The sequence below is a fragment of the Nestor notabilis genome, unplaced genomic scaffold, assembly GCF_000696875.1.
Source record: "Nestor notabilis isolate BGI_N333 unplaced genomic scaffold, ASM69687v1 scaffold1498, whole genome shotgun sequence".
Classification (NCBI taxonomy): Eukaryota; Metazoa; Chordata; class Aves; order Psittaciformes; family Psittacidae; genus Nestor; species Nestor notabilis.
Genome location: NW_009941271.1, coordinates 1 through 12,588, shown reverse-complemented (window position 1 = coordinate 12,588; position 12,588 = coordinate 1). Strand labels below are relative to the sequence as shown.

Sequence of the window (12,588 nt, the reverse complement as noted above, 5' to 3'; positions counted from 1 at the left end):
GGAAAGACAGTTGGAAGCATCTTAGATGCTTCAGCCCACCTGAACCAAAAGCAGTCACTGATATCACCACATGCCCTCACTTGGGGAAAATCAACAACTTCTTCTCTTGCCTCAGCACTGAATAGTTGTAAAGATGTTTTTATACCTGACTCACTACTGCATTTTAAAACATATTCAAAGCCTTTAACAGCCTTATACCAAGTCAGAGGAGACACACTATGCCATGTTACACCATTACTGAACTGACAGACCTGAAACGATACTGATTTGAGAGAAAAGGTGACGTAACTTCAATTTTTATTGTCTGATAAAACATCAGCAAGTTTTCTTTTCCCTCCCCTGCCCCCACCCTTCCCTTCCAAGGATTTGGCTATAGACTGTGAAAATCTGGTCTAAAAACCCAAGAAGTATTTTGACAGAATGTTAAATTCAAGCTCATTTAACAGGTAATAATTTAGTATCAACAAGTCTTCTGCAAATAGAGTTCCTTACTGAAAAATCAGCGTAGTTTCTTCCACTATATATTCCAGAGAACAGATATTACAAAACACTCTTCAGCACAGATGTTTCATAAAGATTTGCTTTACAGAAGCTAACTAACCTAGGTATTTCAGGTGGAGCTGCACCTTGTTATTCACTAAAGTTACCAAGTTTTGCTACTAGTAATTCAAAGTCTTCCCTGATTAACATCACTAAAGTTTCTGCATTTGAAGTAGTGGAGCCACTAAATCACTAGAGCATAGGAACATGAAAAATAAGACATTTCCCTTGATTTTATTACATTCTTTGAAAGCATGAGTCCAAGTTTCTATAAAGAAATTAAGTTTATGTATACTGGCAAAAATTAATGAGGCCAGTATGATATCATAATTCCTGTTCACAGAGCCTTGGATCAATAAAACAGTGGTACCTTCCCTTAAGATGTAAATAACATCAGTCAGTAAGAATTTTATTAATTAAAATAAAATTAGCTTTGTTAGGTAATAATCACTCAATATTTCTGAAGGAGCTTTGCTGAAGCGTTCAAATAGTAAATTCTGATATGACTATTTGATACTAATCATGGAAAGAAAAATGCAGATGCTTATCTTCTGAATCTCTTCTTACTTCTGATTTCAACAGCCGCAACTCAAAACTCTAGGGTCGAATCCTCTCGGGTCCAAGCAATCGGTCCCCAAACCTCAGGAGTCCTGTATAGTAGACAATCCTGTAATCATAACAGCTTTAAGGCTGTTCTGGACTCGCTGATGATCTTTTCTATCCTCTACATACTATCTTTCCACTTTCCAAAGCCAGGCTCAGTGAACTCTTAGTTCACTCTTGACCAGTACTTCTCTTCCAACCAGGCAACCAATGCTCTTGTTCTCTTCCTCCCCACAGACAGCATCATCACTGACATACTTAGTAAAATACTACATGCTAATAAAGAAAGGCTGTTTTGTGAAGGCTGTCATGGTTGTCAGTCAGGCTGAATTTTAATTACATAATATTACAGACTGTGTAAGGACTGATTTGAGTGATTCTGTTACCAAATCAAAACACATAAGAAGTGTAAGATTTCACACACTAATGACTTCTCACAGGGTGAAGTTAACCTTCAGTTCTGGTAGGGAGGGGATACAAGACAATGTAGTTCACGTGATGCTTCAAGGAAAAAAAACAAAACGTAGTATACTACATCTTCAAAGAGAAACAACTATAGATTAGAAGTTGATAAACTTAATGGCAATGGAGAAAGTCTTCACTTGACCCAGTCAGAGATTCTTGCCAGTATTAAGAAGCTTTCAAGAAAAGCCACAGAAAGTCCCATCAGTATCATCCATGTTTGGATGAATTGAGACAAGTTTTTTAAAAAAAAAACTTCTTGAAAATAATTTACATGGTCTCACCAAACATCTTGAACTTCACCTCACAAGGTATGGGAGTCCTTCAGCATCTATTGTAATTTACCAGTTAACACCACTATGCCATATTATTCTTTTGTGAATTACTCCATTCAAGAGAGCAAGCTTGGAATGCATTTGAAAAGCAGACCCTAATATGCTGTATGAAAGAACGTAGTAAAAAACCAGCACAAATTCCTTATTTCCAAACTTAAAAGATCCACATTTGCTTTTACCGCGTTATACGTATAAAAATATGGAAGAGATGTCAAAATTGTTAAAAGTATTGACTTTTACACGACTGGTAAAGAAAAAGACATTTATTAATATCTATAAACATGTTATTGTAAAGGATTAGGCTTCTACTGCCTGCTCTGCCTACAAAGCTAGACTTCTCCAAACCTACTGATGAAAGGGAAAGCTGCTTGTGATTACTGGTGAAAGTGGCCTTGCACAGTAGAACAGCTGGCTTGAGTATTCATCTTCAAAGAAATCAACCCAAAAATGTGACTTCCCCTTCCCTCCACTAAGTTGCAGTACAGCATTTTCAGATGTTTCAGTTATTTCAGTTATCTATAAATATAAGTGGTTCCTGGTTTTTGAAAACAAAATATTTCAGTATCTGTGGAGGAGGAAAGCAAGTGGAGAAAACAGATTCAAGCAGACTGAGCCAAACCACACCTGTCCTTACTTACGTGACATTGGTCAAGAAAGCACCTATTAGCAAACACTTTAAACTACATAGTTAGCTTTTAAAAAAGATATTAGAACCTGGACCATGTATAATACGGTTTATTACATAGTATAAGTGTATTTATCTGCCTTTCCGCATCATTACAACTCTCCAGGTTTCAGGCCAGCCTGCACTCAGCTGACCTTCTAACTACAGCACTGTCAGTATGAGAGCATTGTCATTATGAAAGTGTATTTTTAAAAAACCATTTGAAGGGTTGGTCAAGGAATTTATGGTCTTTGCCCCCACTGAACAGCGCTCTACATAGGAGACAAACTCCCAGGAGTTGTCATCTACACCCCTACAAAAATAGCTGAAATAACTTGACAGAGAAGCAAGCAGGGGTTTTTTAAACCCTCATTTTTGATCACCCCATTCTCCAATAAGCCAGACAAGTTAATCTTGCTCTAGATGGATACAAAATCTTCAAATACTGGTTTTGGTCAATTACCTCCTTTCTTTCTATGCTACACTTCTCCACTGCCACCTCACATATATACCACATTCATTCCCTCCCAGAAATCAAAGCATGAGGACTGTGCCCTTGCTGCAAAGCAGGTGAATGGCATCCTGGGCTGTATTAGGCTAAGCATGGCCAGCAGTTTGAGGGAGGTGATCCTTCCCCTCTGCTCAGCACTGGTGAGGCATCACCTGGAAGACTATGTCTAGTACTGGGCTCCCCAGTACAAGAAACACATGGACACACTGGAGAGAGTCCAACAAAGGGCCACAAGGATGGTGAAGGGGCAAGAAAGCATCTCTCCTATGAGAAAAGCCTGAGAAATCTGGGACTGTTCAGCCTGGGGAAAAGAAAGCTCAGGGGGATTTCATCAATGCATGCAAGTACCTGAAGGGAGGGCATAAAGAAAATGGAGCCAGGCTCTTTCCAGCAGTGCCCAGTGACAGGATCAGAACACCCCTACAAAAATAGCTGAAATAACTTGACAGAGAAGCAAGCAGGGGTTTTTTAAACCCTCATTTTTGATCACCCCATTCTCCAATAAGCCAGACAAGTTAATCTTGCTCTAGATGGATACAAAATCTTCAAATACTGGTTTTGGTCAATTACCTCCTTTCTTTCTATGCTACACTTCTCCACTGCCACCTCACATATATACCACATTCATTCCCTCCCAGAAATCAAAGCATGAGGACTGTGCCCTTGCTGCAAAGCAGGTGAATGGCATCCTGGGCTGTATTAGGCTAAGCATGGCCAGCAGTTTGAGGGAGGTGATCCTTCCCCTCTGCTCAGCACTGGTGAGGCATCACCTGGAAGACTATGTCTAGTACTGGGCTCCCCAGTACAAGAAACACATGGACACACTGGAGAGAGTCCAACAAAGGGCCACAAGGATGGTGAAGGGGCAAGAAAGCATCTCTCCTATGAGAAAAGCCTGAGAAATCTGGGACTGTTCAGCCTGGGGAAAAGAAAGCTCAGGGGGATTTCATCAATGCATGCAAGTACCTGAAGGGAGGGCATAAAGAAAATGGAGCCAGGCTCTTTCCAGCAGTGCCCAGTGACAGGATCAGAGGCCATAAGCACAAACTGACACACAGGAGGTTCCCTCTGAACAGCAGGAAACACGGTCACTGTGACAGTGGCCGAGCACTGGTACACAGTGTTACTCAAAAGCCATCTGGACATGGTCCTGGGCAGGTATCTCTAGGTAACCCTGCCTGAACAGCGGGGCTGGACCTCCGGGGGTCCCTTGCAACCTCAACCATTCTGCACTTCTGACTGGTGTCTGCCATTGACATAGATCTCTATTTCAGTTTGTAATCTTTAATGTTAGTGTGTTAGACAAACATGACTGTTGCCATTGTGATAGACAGCTGACACCTCTCTATGGTACTAATTAATACTTCTACCTTCTCTCTGCACTGTTAAAAGCATTCAAGCAAGCTGTCATTGATAAAAATGCATTACTCTTAGCTTCTATCAAAGAATAAATATATACAAAAACAAAAATCTCTTGAAATAATCTTATCATGCAAAATAACACAAGAATCCAGCTGTCCATGTGGCTACATAACTCACCTGCCCAGCATAAGTAAAAATAGATTATTCCATAATGCAAATAATTTACTAGCTCTCAATAGACATTTGTATTTATAAAACATGAAGTTTAAAGTTGGAGTCGTTTTCAAGAGGAGGAATGAAGATACAAGCCCACACTGCACTTCAAGTGACCATTTATGCCTGGAGAACCTTCTCAGAAGACAGTAGCTTTAGCAGTTGCTATAGATACTTCTATCTTTACACTTTGTCAAATACAGGAATAAAAGGAGACACCTGTGGCTGACAATCTATATTTATCTACCAGAACTAAACCAGTTGTACCTTACCAGGAGGAGTCTCACAGAAGTTTCTTATGGAATCTTTGCTGACACACAGAAAACACAAACAAGGTTTGCACTTCCCATGAGCAACAGAAGCTGCTAGTCACCAGCTTTACAACTGACAAAATTACTATACGGCCTCAACATGAAACAGGACAATATTGAAATATCTATTTCAACAGAGAACAATTACTTTTCACTATAATGTCACCTGAAGTCATAAAATATTATCAGCACCTCCTGTAAAAAAAGGCACAGCCTGAGAGAAATTTCAGCTCTTCAGTAGTTCGATAGTCCTGCCTGCTCAAAAAACTTAAATACTTGAATATTCAGCTTTTAATAAGTATAAAAATAGCTTCCATGAAACATACGCTGTTATTTCTACCATACAAGACAGCATTCAGAAATGAGCCGACTATGAAACGTTTGCACTCTTCTACAGGGAAGCAGAAAAAAAATTACCCATAGCAGCTGAGCAGAACACTCATGAGTTCGAGGTACAGAGAACCATTTATATCAGAGTTGGTACAATACTGTCTTGAAAACAAATTGAACTATTCCACTTTGTGAATTTCTTTCAAGTATTTTCCCCCTTTCCTCCTTATAATAACTATCTCATCTGAAACACAGCTCATTAATTTTAAGCATGTATTGACTCCTCCTTTACAAAGGCACTTGAATGTTTAAACTGGGAAACATCACTGGGAAACTACATTTTTCTGTGTAGGTATCTTGAACACTCAAGAACTGACTGCATGTCAGGATAGGTTTTCCATAATCTAGACTTTGGGGTGATGTTTTTGATACATCCCGAGTTACCTTATGTAATTTTTGTTACAGAAAGCATAGCCATAAATGAACAAAACTAACTGGAGTTTTGTTTGCATTAACCTCATTTACATGTCACCAACTGTAATGTTCACCTTGGTAGTTCTATCTCAAGTGTTTTTCAAATGCTGCAGTCTGGCTATCAATTTGAAGGCACTCATGACTGTAGTATGTCTGTCCTCTTTTCATTCCCACCTGCTTATACAAACTCTTGAAAACACAATCCTTCAGGAAACTGAAAATGTCAAGTCTGCAGCTGCAGTAGAGCTCAAATCTCTAGCAAGTTTATGAGCAAAGTGAAGCAATGGACAGTATTCAGTAATAATGCAACTGAAATGTTGCTTACTGGTTCATTATTTGCAGGATGCTTTCTTTTTTCCTTAGGAGTACAATAAAATATGCATCTAAGGCAACGTGTAAGGAAACCCATATCAAAGTTATATTAATGCCCATGCTCAGTTTTGTCCTTATATTATGAACATGGTCTGAAAAGCTCAGTTTTATCAACAGTTTGTACACTATACAATTACATGATTTAGCTGAGTGAAGAGATATATGGTGTGAAGAAGTCTGCACAATCAGGTTTTCAGCAGTTTAAGCTGCTGTAGATGACAGTTCACAATTGCAGCCATTCATTAGCGTTCCTGGAATACAGCCTGCACAGTTCAAGCTGGTCAGCTATCTCTGGAAAATGATCTATACTCTGTTCCTTTTCCAACATGCTTAGTAATATTTTGCCCCAAAAGTCTGCCAAACATGTAGGAGGTTTGAACAAGCTTTCTCAGTAACATTCTTTTAACAGAGGCAACATATTTCTTTTTCCCCCAAGAGCCAAAATAAAGTTATTAAGCCAGCTGGAATATTATGCTTGTCAACTATAAACTTGTATACCATGGGCACAAACGTGGGTAGAGAAACCAACATACACTGCTCCTAAAATCCTCTCAGGTACTCTAACTGCCCTCCAGCCAAATCAACCAGTATTGCTGCTGAAGTCCAGCAAATGAAGAGTCAGGGCAATTCGGAGATCCAGTTGTGTGTTTTTATAGTATTTGTCAGACTCCAAATTTAAAGTGGACTGACTGCAATATCCACACCTGCCTCAATAAGAGTACCATTTCCTCCATTCTTAAATACTGTTGCATTTATTCTACCTGTAGCCACATTTAGAGAGGAAAAGAAAATAAAACTGCTATCCTATAGATCTTTCATAACTTCCACAGAACATATTTCTAAGAGCTTAGCAATTTAGACACATCAACTGAAAAAGAAAGCAAGAAAGGCTGTGCTTTTTAAAAGAAGGTGTGACATGCCAAAGTTTGTTTATTATTGGGTGGGGTTTTTTGTTTGGGGTTTGGTTTTTGTTTGGGTTTTTTAGGTTGGGTTTTTTTGGGTTTTTTTTTTGTTTTTGTTTGGTTGGTTGGTTTTTTAATTCTTTTGGACCATCTAGCGGCCCTCTCTTCCCCTCAGATAAGATTTCTTAATTGATCCTTTGTTAGTGACCTGGCCAATGCAAGGAACCACAATTTTATCTAGACCAGTGTAAAAGTGGACTGGACTAACAGAATAGAAAATCAAAGGTTTTCAGGCAAAGCCTTGCAAAAAAAAAAAAAAAATAATTCAGTTGTACATCTACAGATACATAGAACTATGGCTATATAAACTTACACCTCCACCTCTGTCTTAAAGAGTTTTATTTAAAACAGCAGATCATAAGACAGGAAAGGCAGGAACTGACCAGCTTTTTTTATATCAGACCTCTCTGTCTCATACTTACTGGTTTTCTCAGGTTCTGTTTTCAAAGAATTCCCATCCTAAATTATTTTCCCTTTAGCACAGCTCCTCTTCATATTTCAAACAGTGAATGACTTATTAGATAAAGCCAAGATATTTCAAGCTTTACAGTATTCCTTGATGAATTACTATTTCAGAGAATGACTACAGAAGAATGATCTACACAAGTTTGTCAAGCTTCAAGTATGTACAAATATTTAAATATAATTGAAGGTGTCAGAAAAAATGTAGATACCTGCCTACACATTGATCCCCTCTTCCTGGGTATGTTACACATTAATATTGAGATTAAAGAGAAAAAATGCTTCCACAAATTTGCAGCTCTCATGATCACAAAGTAAACTCTCTGAACAAAACCAAGCATTAACTTCCTGAACCTGCAGGCAGCCTGGAACAATGACTCATGATGTGTGAACTCCCTTTGCGTCCTATTAGTTGTACCAAAGTGTCAACCCCCAGCCTATTAATGACACTTGAAGGTCTTCATTAACTATTTCACCATGGATTTCAGTAGATAAAGCAGCTGGGCACAGGCCCATGGGAGTAACAGTGCAATTTAAATGGCTGGAAAGACAAAAAAAGAAGGAGCAAGAAGGTAACAGCAGGCAAGCAGGAGACAGTTTATAGTAAAGCCTTCCCAGCAAGCAGAGCAAATAAAAATGAAGTGGTAAAACAGCCTTAATAAGCTGCTAGGTTTTTATTTTCTCCTTTCTCTGTCTGAAACCAGTCAAAGTGAGGCTACTGTTTGAGGGGAGCAAAGAATAAACTTAGACTTACTAGCTCTGCATGTATCTCCTACTTTGTATGAAGCCTAGGCCTGTTTAAACCCAGGAGAGACTTTCAAATACCATATAGCCCCTTGTTTCATGTACCACTTCAGCAAACAACAAGGTTTTATCACCCAGTGCAGAAGCAAACAACTGAGAAACACACATTTCTCTTCAGATAACCACAGTTAGTTTCTCTACTGATCATCATTATGTGGCACATCAAAAAAAAGCACTCTACTTTTAGAGTCCATTCTTATTTCTTACTCAAAGTTCTCAGAGCCACGTTTCTGAATAGGTTTCTTTAGAAATGAATGTGTGAAGCAATGTTGCAAGCTGGCTCAAGTTCAAAGACAGAAGTAACTACAGAAGTAACTTTAAAAATCACTTGTTTGGGGTAGGAGTACCTAGAACTGCCTCACTGGTGCGCAAGTGACCAGCCTACAGGTTTGAGTAAGTTGGGCAAGTTTTTCCTTGTTGTTATATAAAGTGACTAATTTGTCACAGATAATAATTTGTTACTAGAATTTATATAAACATGAAGTATTAAGCGATATGCAAAAGAAATGCAAAATACATTTATCTCTTTCCAACTCCTTAATCATCAGAATGATTAAACACAAGACAAACCCTAGAATATCTTTAAGGTCCCTTCCAACCCAAACCATTCTATAATTCTATGAAATCATCTTTTGATAATATACTGAACTGTGAAAAAACTTTACCAGCTTGAAATCTAACCTTATTCAACAAGGAAGAGCCTGTCAGCTGGGTCAGCAATCCTCTTAAGGAAGGCACAACTGCTAGAAAATTGTAACTGTTTAGCTTTTTCTTTTAAGTCCTTTACTGCTTTAACCAGAACTAGCGCAACTCTCCAACACATGGCTTTGGCTTGCAGAGTCACTATCTCAAACTCAGTATTAGTCGAAAGCTCTGGTGAGCACAAGGCCTACATTACTGCAGATTTAACTCTCAAAATACCTTCTCCATCCATTCACCCTGACCCCACACATGCAGCTGCTTTACTAAAAGGCACTCCAAACGTCACTGACTGTGTAATTTCAAAGCCTAGTACTCTCAAGGCGAGGGAAGACTTTCAGGATAATTCATCAGACTTTCCCATAACAGTGTTACATCTATTTTTAAAAACACAAATACATATAATCCACACATATTTCATCCCTCCAAACTACAGTAATCCTAACAGTAAATAATAATGACATTAATTCAGTGCTCTAACACTGCTTTCCCTGAAAGTCTTCTCTGAAAGAAGTCAATTAAGACGAGTTTTGGCCATCACACTACCCTTCAAAGCAGTCTGACAAATCTATAGGAATAAAACTCACATCTGTGCTTCCTCTTTCAGGCCCTTTGATGAGCCTGCTCATACTACACACTTTGTTACAATTCACCATTCCAAATCACTTTCCTATAAAGAAAACTCATTCCAAGATTGTACTTTCCACTGTATAGACATCTTTGCCCAAGTAAATTGCAGATATTTTTTTTTTTCCAATGCAAAAGAACCATTATCTGTAGAGCTTTCACTGTGTAAGGGCACACAAATTCACATCCAGATGCAAGAACTTTCCTCACTAACTGGTACTATAAAGTGCAAACTCAACAGCAGGATAAAAATCAATAATCTGTTATAAGCTGTTGAAGTTATATATCCGTTGAAGTTTTCCAAAATACCTCACCCAATGATCCCAAGATAGCACTAAGCTTCTGTTCTTAACAACACTGCAATATAGTGGTGTCAATAAACCCATTTTAACCTGGCTGTCATTTGAGTGTTTTACGATGTGTTCAGGAGAAAGGAGAGCAGACTCCCTTGCATACTGAGCAACTGGGTGCAGAAGGAGTTTTCAGTCTTTTATTTGGAAGAGGTCATATTATCTGTGCATTAAGCAGCTTCCACGGTACTTTCTTCTTTGTGAGAAAAGTAATCACACTCACAGCCTAAGAAGTACAGTTCACCACTTGCTTAAACACTTTTTGTACTCTTAAAGAAAAAAAAAAGTAGCCAAGACAAATTTCACTACAGCTTCCTGAAAATACGAACTTACAAAAAACACTTGATAGTAACTTGGAAGTCAATTTTTCCCCCCCTTAAGAAAAGGTATTTTTATGGCATCATAAAATAATTCATACCTGTCTTCATCACCATCAACAGGAATAGATATGCCAAACACAGAGCTGGCAAGACTGTTCATAGGAGTACTTGCAGGTAACTGAAGAGGATTTGCTAGAGTGTCTGGAATGGGAGGCTTCACAAGAGGTTTATTTTCAGCTATAAGAGAAAGTGGTGGCTGAGGTAGGGGTTCCGATTTTCTTCTAGACTCATCAATCTGGCCTACTAAGGACTGAGCTTGGGTCTGAAACTGTCCGAGGTTTGACTGTGGCAGATTCGCAGGTACATTAGGGGTGCCTTGCATTAACGAGTGTCCAACGTGCTGTGGCTGGACAACACCGGTACTTCTGCTGACAGAAGTGTGGCTTGTCAGTTGGGACTGAACTAGCGTAACAGGGACATTTGGCATAGTAACAGAAATGGTGGTAGACGCAGTAGGCACACTTGTACCGGGCACAACCGCAGGCACGTTCTGAACGCCAGAGACCACAGCATGGGGAGCACCAGGCATTCCAGACACTTGGCTGCTTCCACTCATTTGATGCTGAGTCACAGATTTCTGTTGCACAACCCCTGTATGTCCAATGCCCTGCTGCACCACACCTCCTGGTTGCGGAACGGCAGGCTGACTAGCTTGTGTCTGGCCACTCTGCATTAATCCCGATCCCTGTCCAACTGCTTCACCGGGCTGCGCTGACACCCCCATCACTGGCGCTCCCACAGGTGAGGGGTTTTGGCCAGCCACCTGCCCCACAGGAAGGCTGGAAGCCACAGTACTTGGAACAGAGCCTGCAGTAGCCTGTTGAATAGCTCCTTGAGACTGCATAATTGTCACGTGCTGCATGTATTCGGTCTGACCAGAAGGCTGTGTTGGCAGTAGATGCACTGATGGAATCTGGGACTGAGAGTAAGCAAATTGTTGAGACTGAGTCACTGGTATGCTTGCCTGCTGCACCTGCTGCTGTGCCACAGGAATGCTTGGCTGGCCTATTGTCACATTTGGAGGTGCCATGCCTTTCCCATTGGGTCCAGCCTGTGCAACACCTTGAGTATTTACCTGTGGCTGCGATTGCTGTGGCACCATCATTTGCTGATTTGTTACTGATGCCCCAGAAAACATAGGCTGAGCAGTACTTTGAGGCACGGCCCCACCTATGGGTTGTTGCGGCTGCTGTTGTTGCCCAATGACAAAACTAGGTTGCTGTAGAGAGGACTGGTTCATTTTCTCTGTCTGGAGTAGCTGTGACACAGCAGTCAGGGAACTGTCAGCTATAGAATCGGGGCCATAGGCCGACACTGGCACAGCCGAGACCACGACAGAACCTCCTGTGGCACCAAGGCCACTGTCCCTCTCTTGAGTGGCCTGCTCGAAGGTGCTGCTGTGCCTAATGCAATCTCCAGTCCTGCCCAGAACACCACCACCATCCGAGTCCCGGTCATAATACTCCATACACGTCCATCGTCCTCGCCTGTAGGGCTCCCCTGAACCATGGTCCAGCTTGATCACCCTGAAACGTGAGCTGCATGCAGCAGCCACTGTCTGAGACATTGTCCCAGGAGTGGCTGATGCAGAAGGCCCTGTGGATCCCCCCCCCCACCGCCCGCAGCCAGCTGCCCATCCAAAAGGAGGTTGGGAGAGACAGTGCCAGGAGTTTCAGCCTCACCCACGTTGTTGAGAGTCTCTTCGGAGGAGCTTCGCTCACACACATCCTCAGGGCCGTAGTCCGTGGCTCGGGAAACATCAAAGATTTCAGAAGACACGTCCTCAGTGCGGGACTCATCCGGGTCGTCCCCCCACCGCCCGCAGCCAGCTGCCCATCCAAAAGGAGGTTGGGAGAGACAGTGCCAGGAGTTTCAGCCTCACCCACGTTGTTGAGAGTCTCTTCGGAGGAGCTTCGCTCACACACATCCTCAGGGCCGTAGTCCGTGGCTCGGGAAACATCAAAGATTTCAGAAGACACGTCCTCAGTGCGGGACTCATCCGGGTCGTCCAGGCTCTCAGTGTCCTCGGTGATGCTGCTGGCCACCTGAGCCGTGGTTACGCTGGTGATCTGGAAGCAGCTCTTCTTTTTGGCCGGCATCTTGGACATGTTTCCTTCGCGGGGAGGG

At 41.2% G+C, this 12,588-nt stretch overlaps 1 protein-coding gene across 1 annotated transcript in view; it reads right to left on the bottom strand.

Moving 5' to 3' along the window:
- Positions 1-12,569, bottom strand: part of TSC22D2 (TSC22 domain family, member 2) — a 26,370-nt gene extending 13,801 nt beyond the window's left edge. The window contains exons 1-2 of the mRNA XM_010020783.1: positions 12,208-12,569; positions 10,500-12,095 (exon numbers count right to left, since the gene is read on the bottom strand). Coding sequence (XP_010019085.1) covers positions 10,500-12,095; positions 12,208-12,569 — 1,958 coding nt within the window. The remainder of the gene's footprint in view (positions 1-10,499; positions 12,096-12,207) is intronic.
- Between the last annotated feature and the right edge of the window lie 19 nt (positions 12,570-12,588).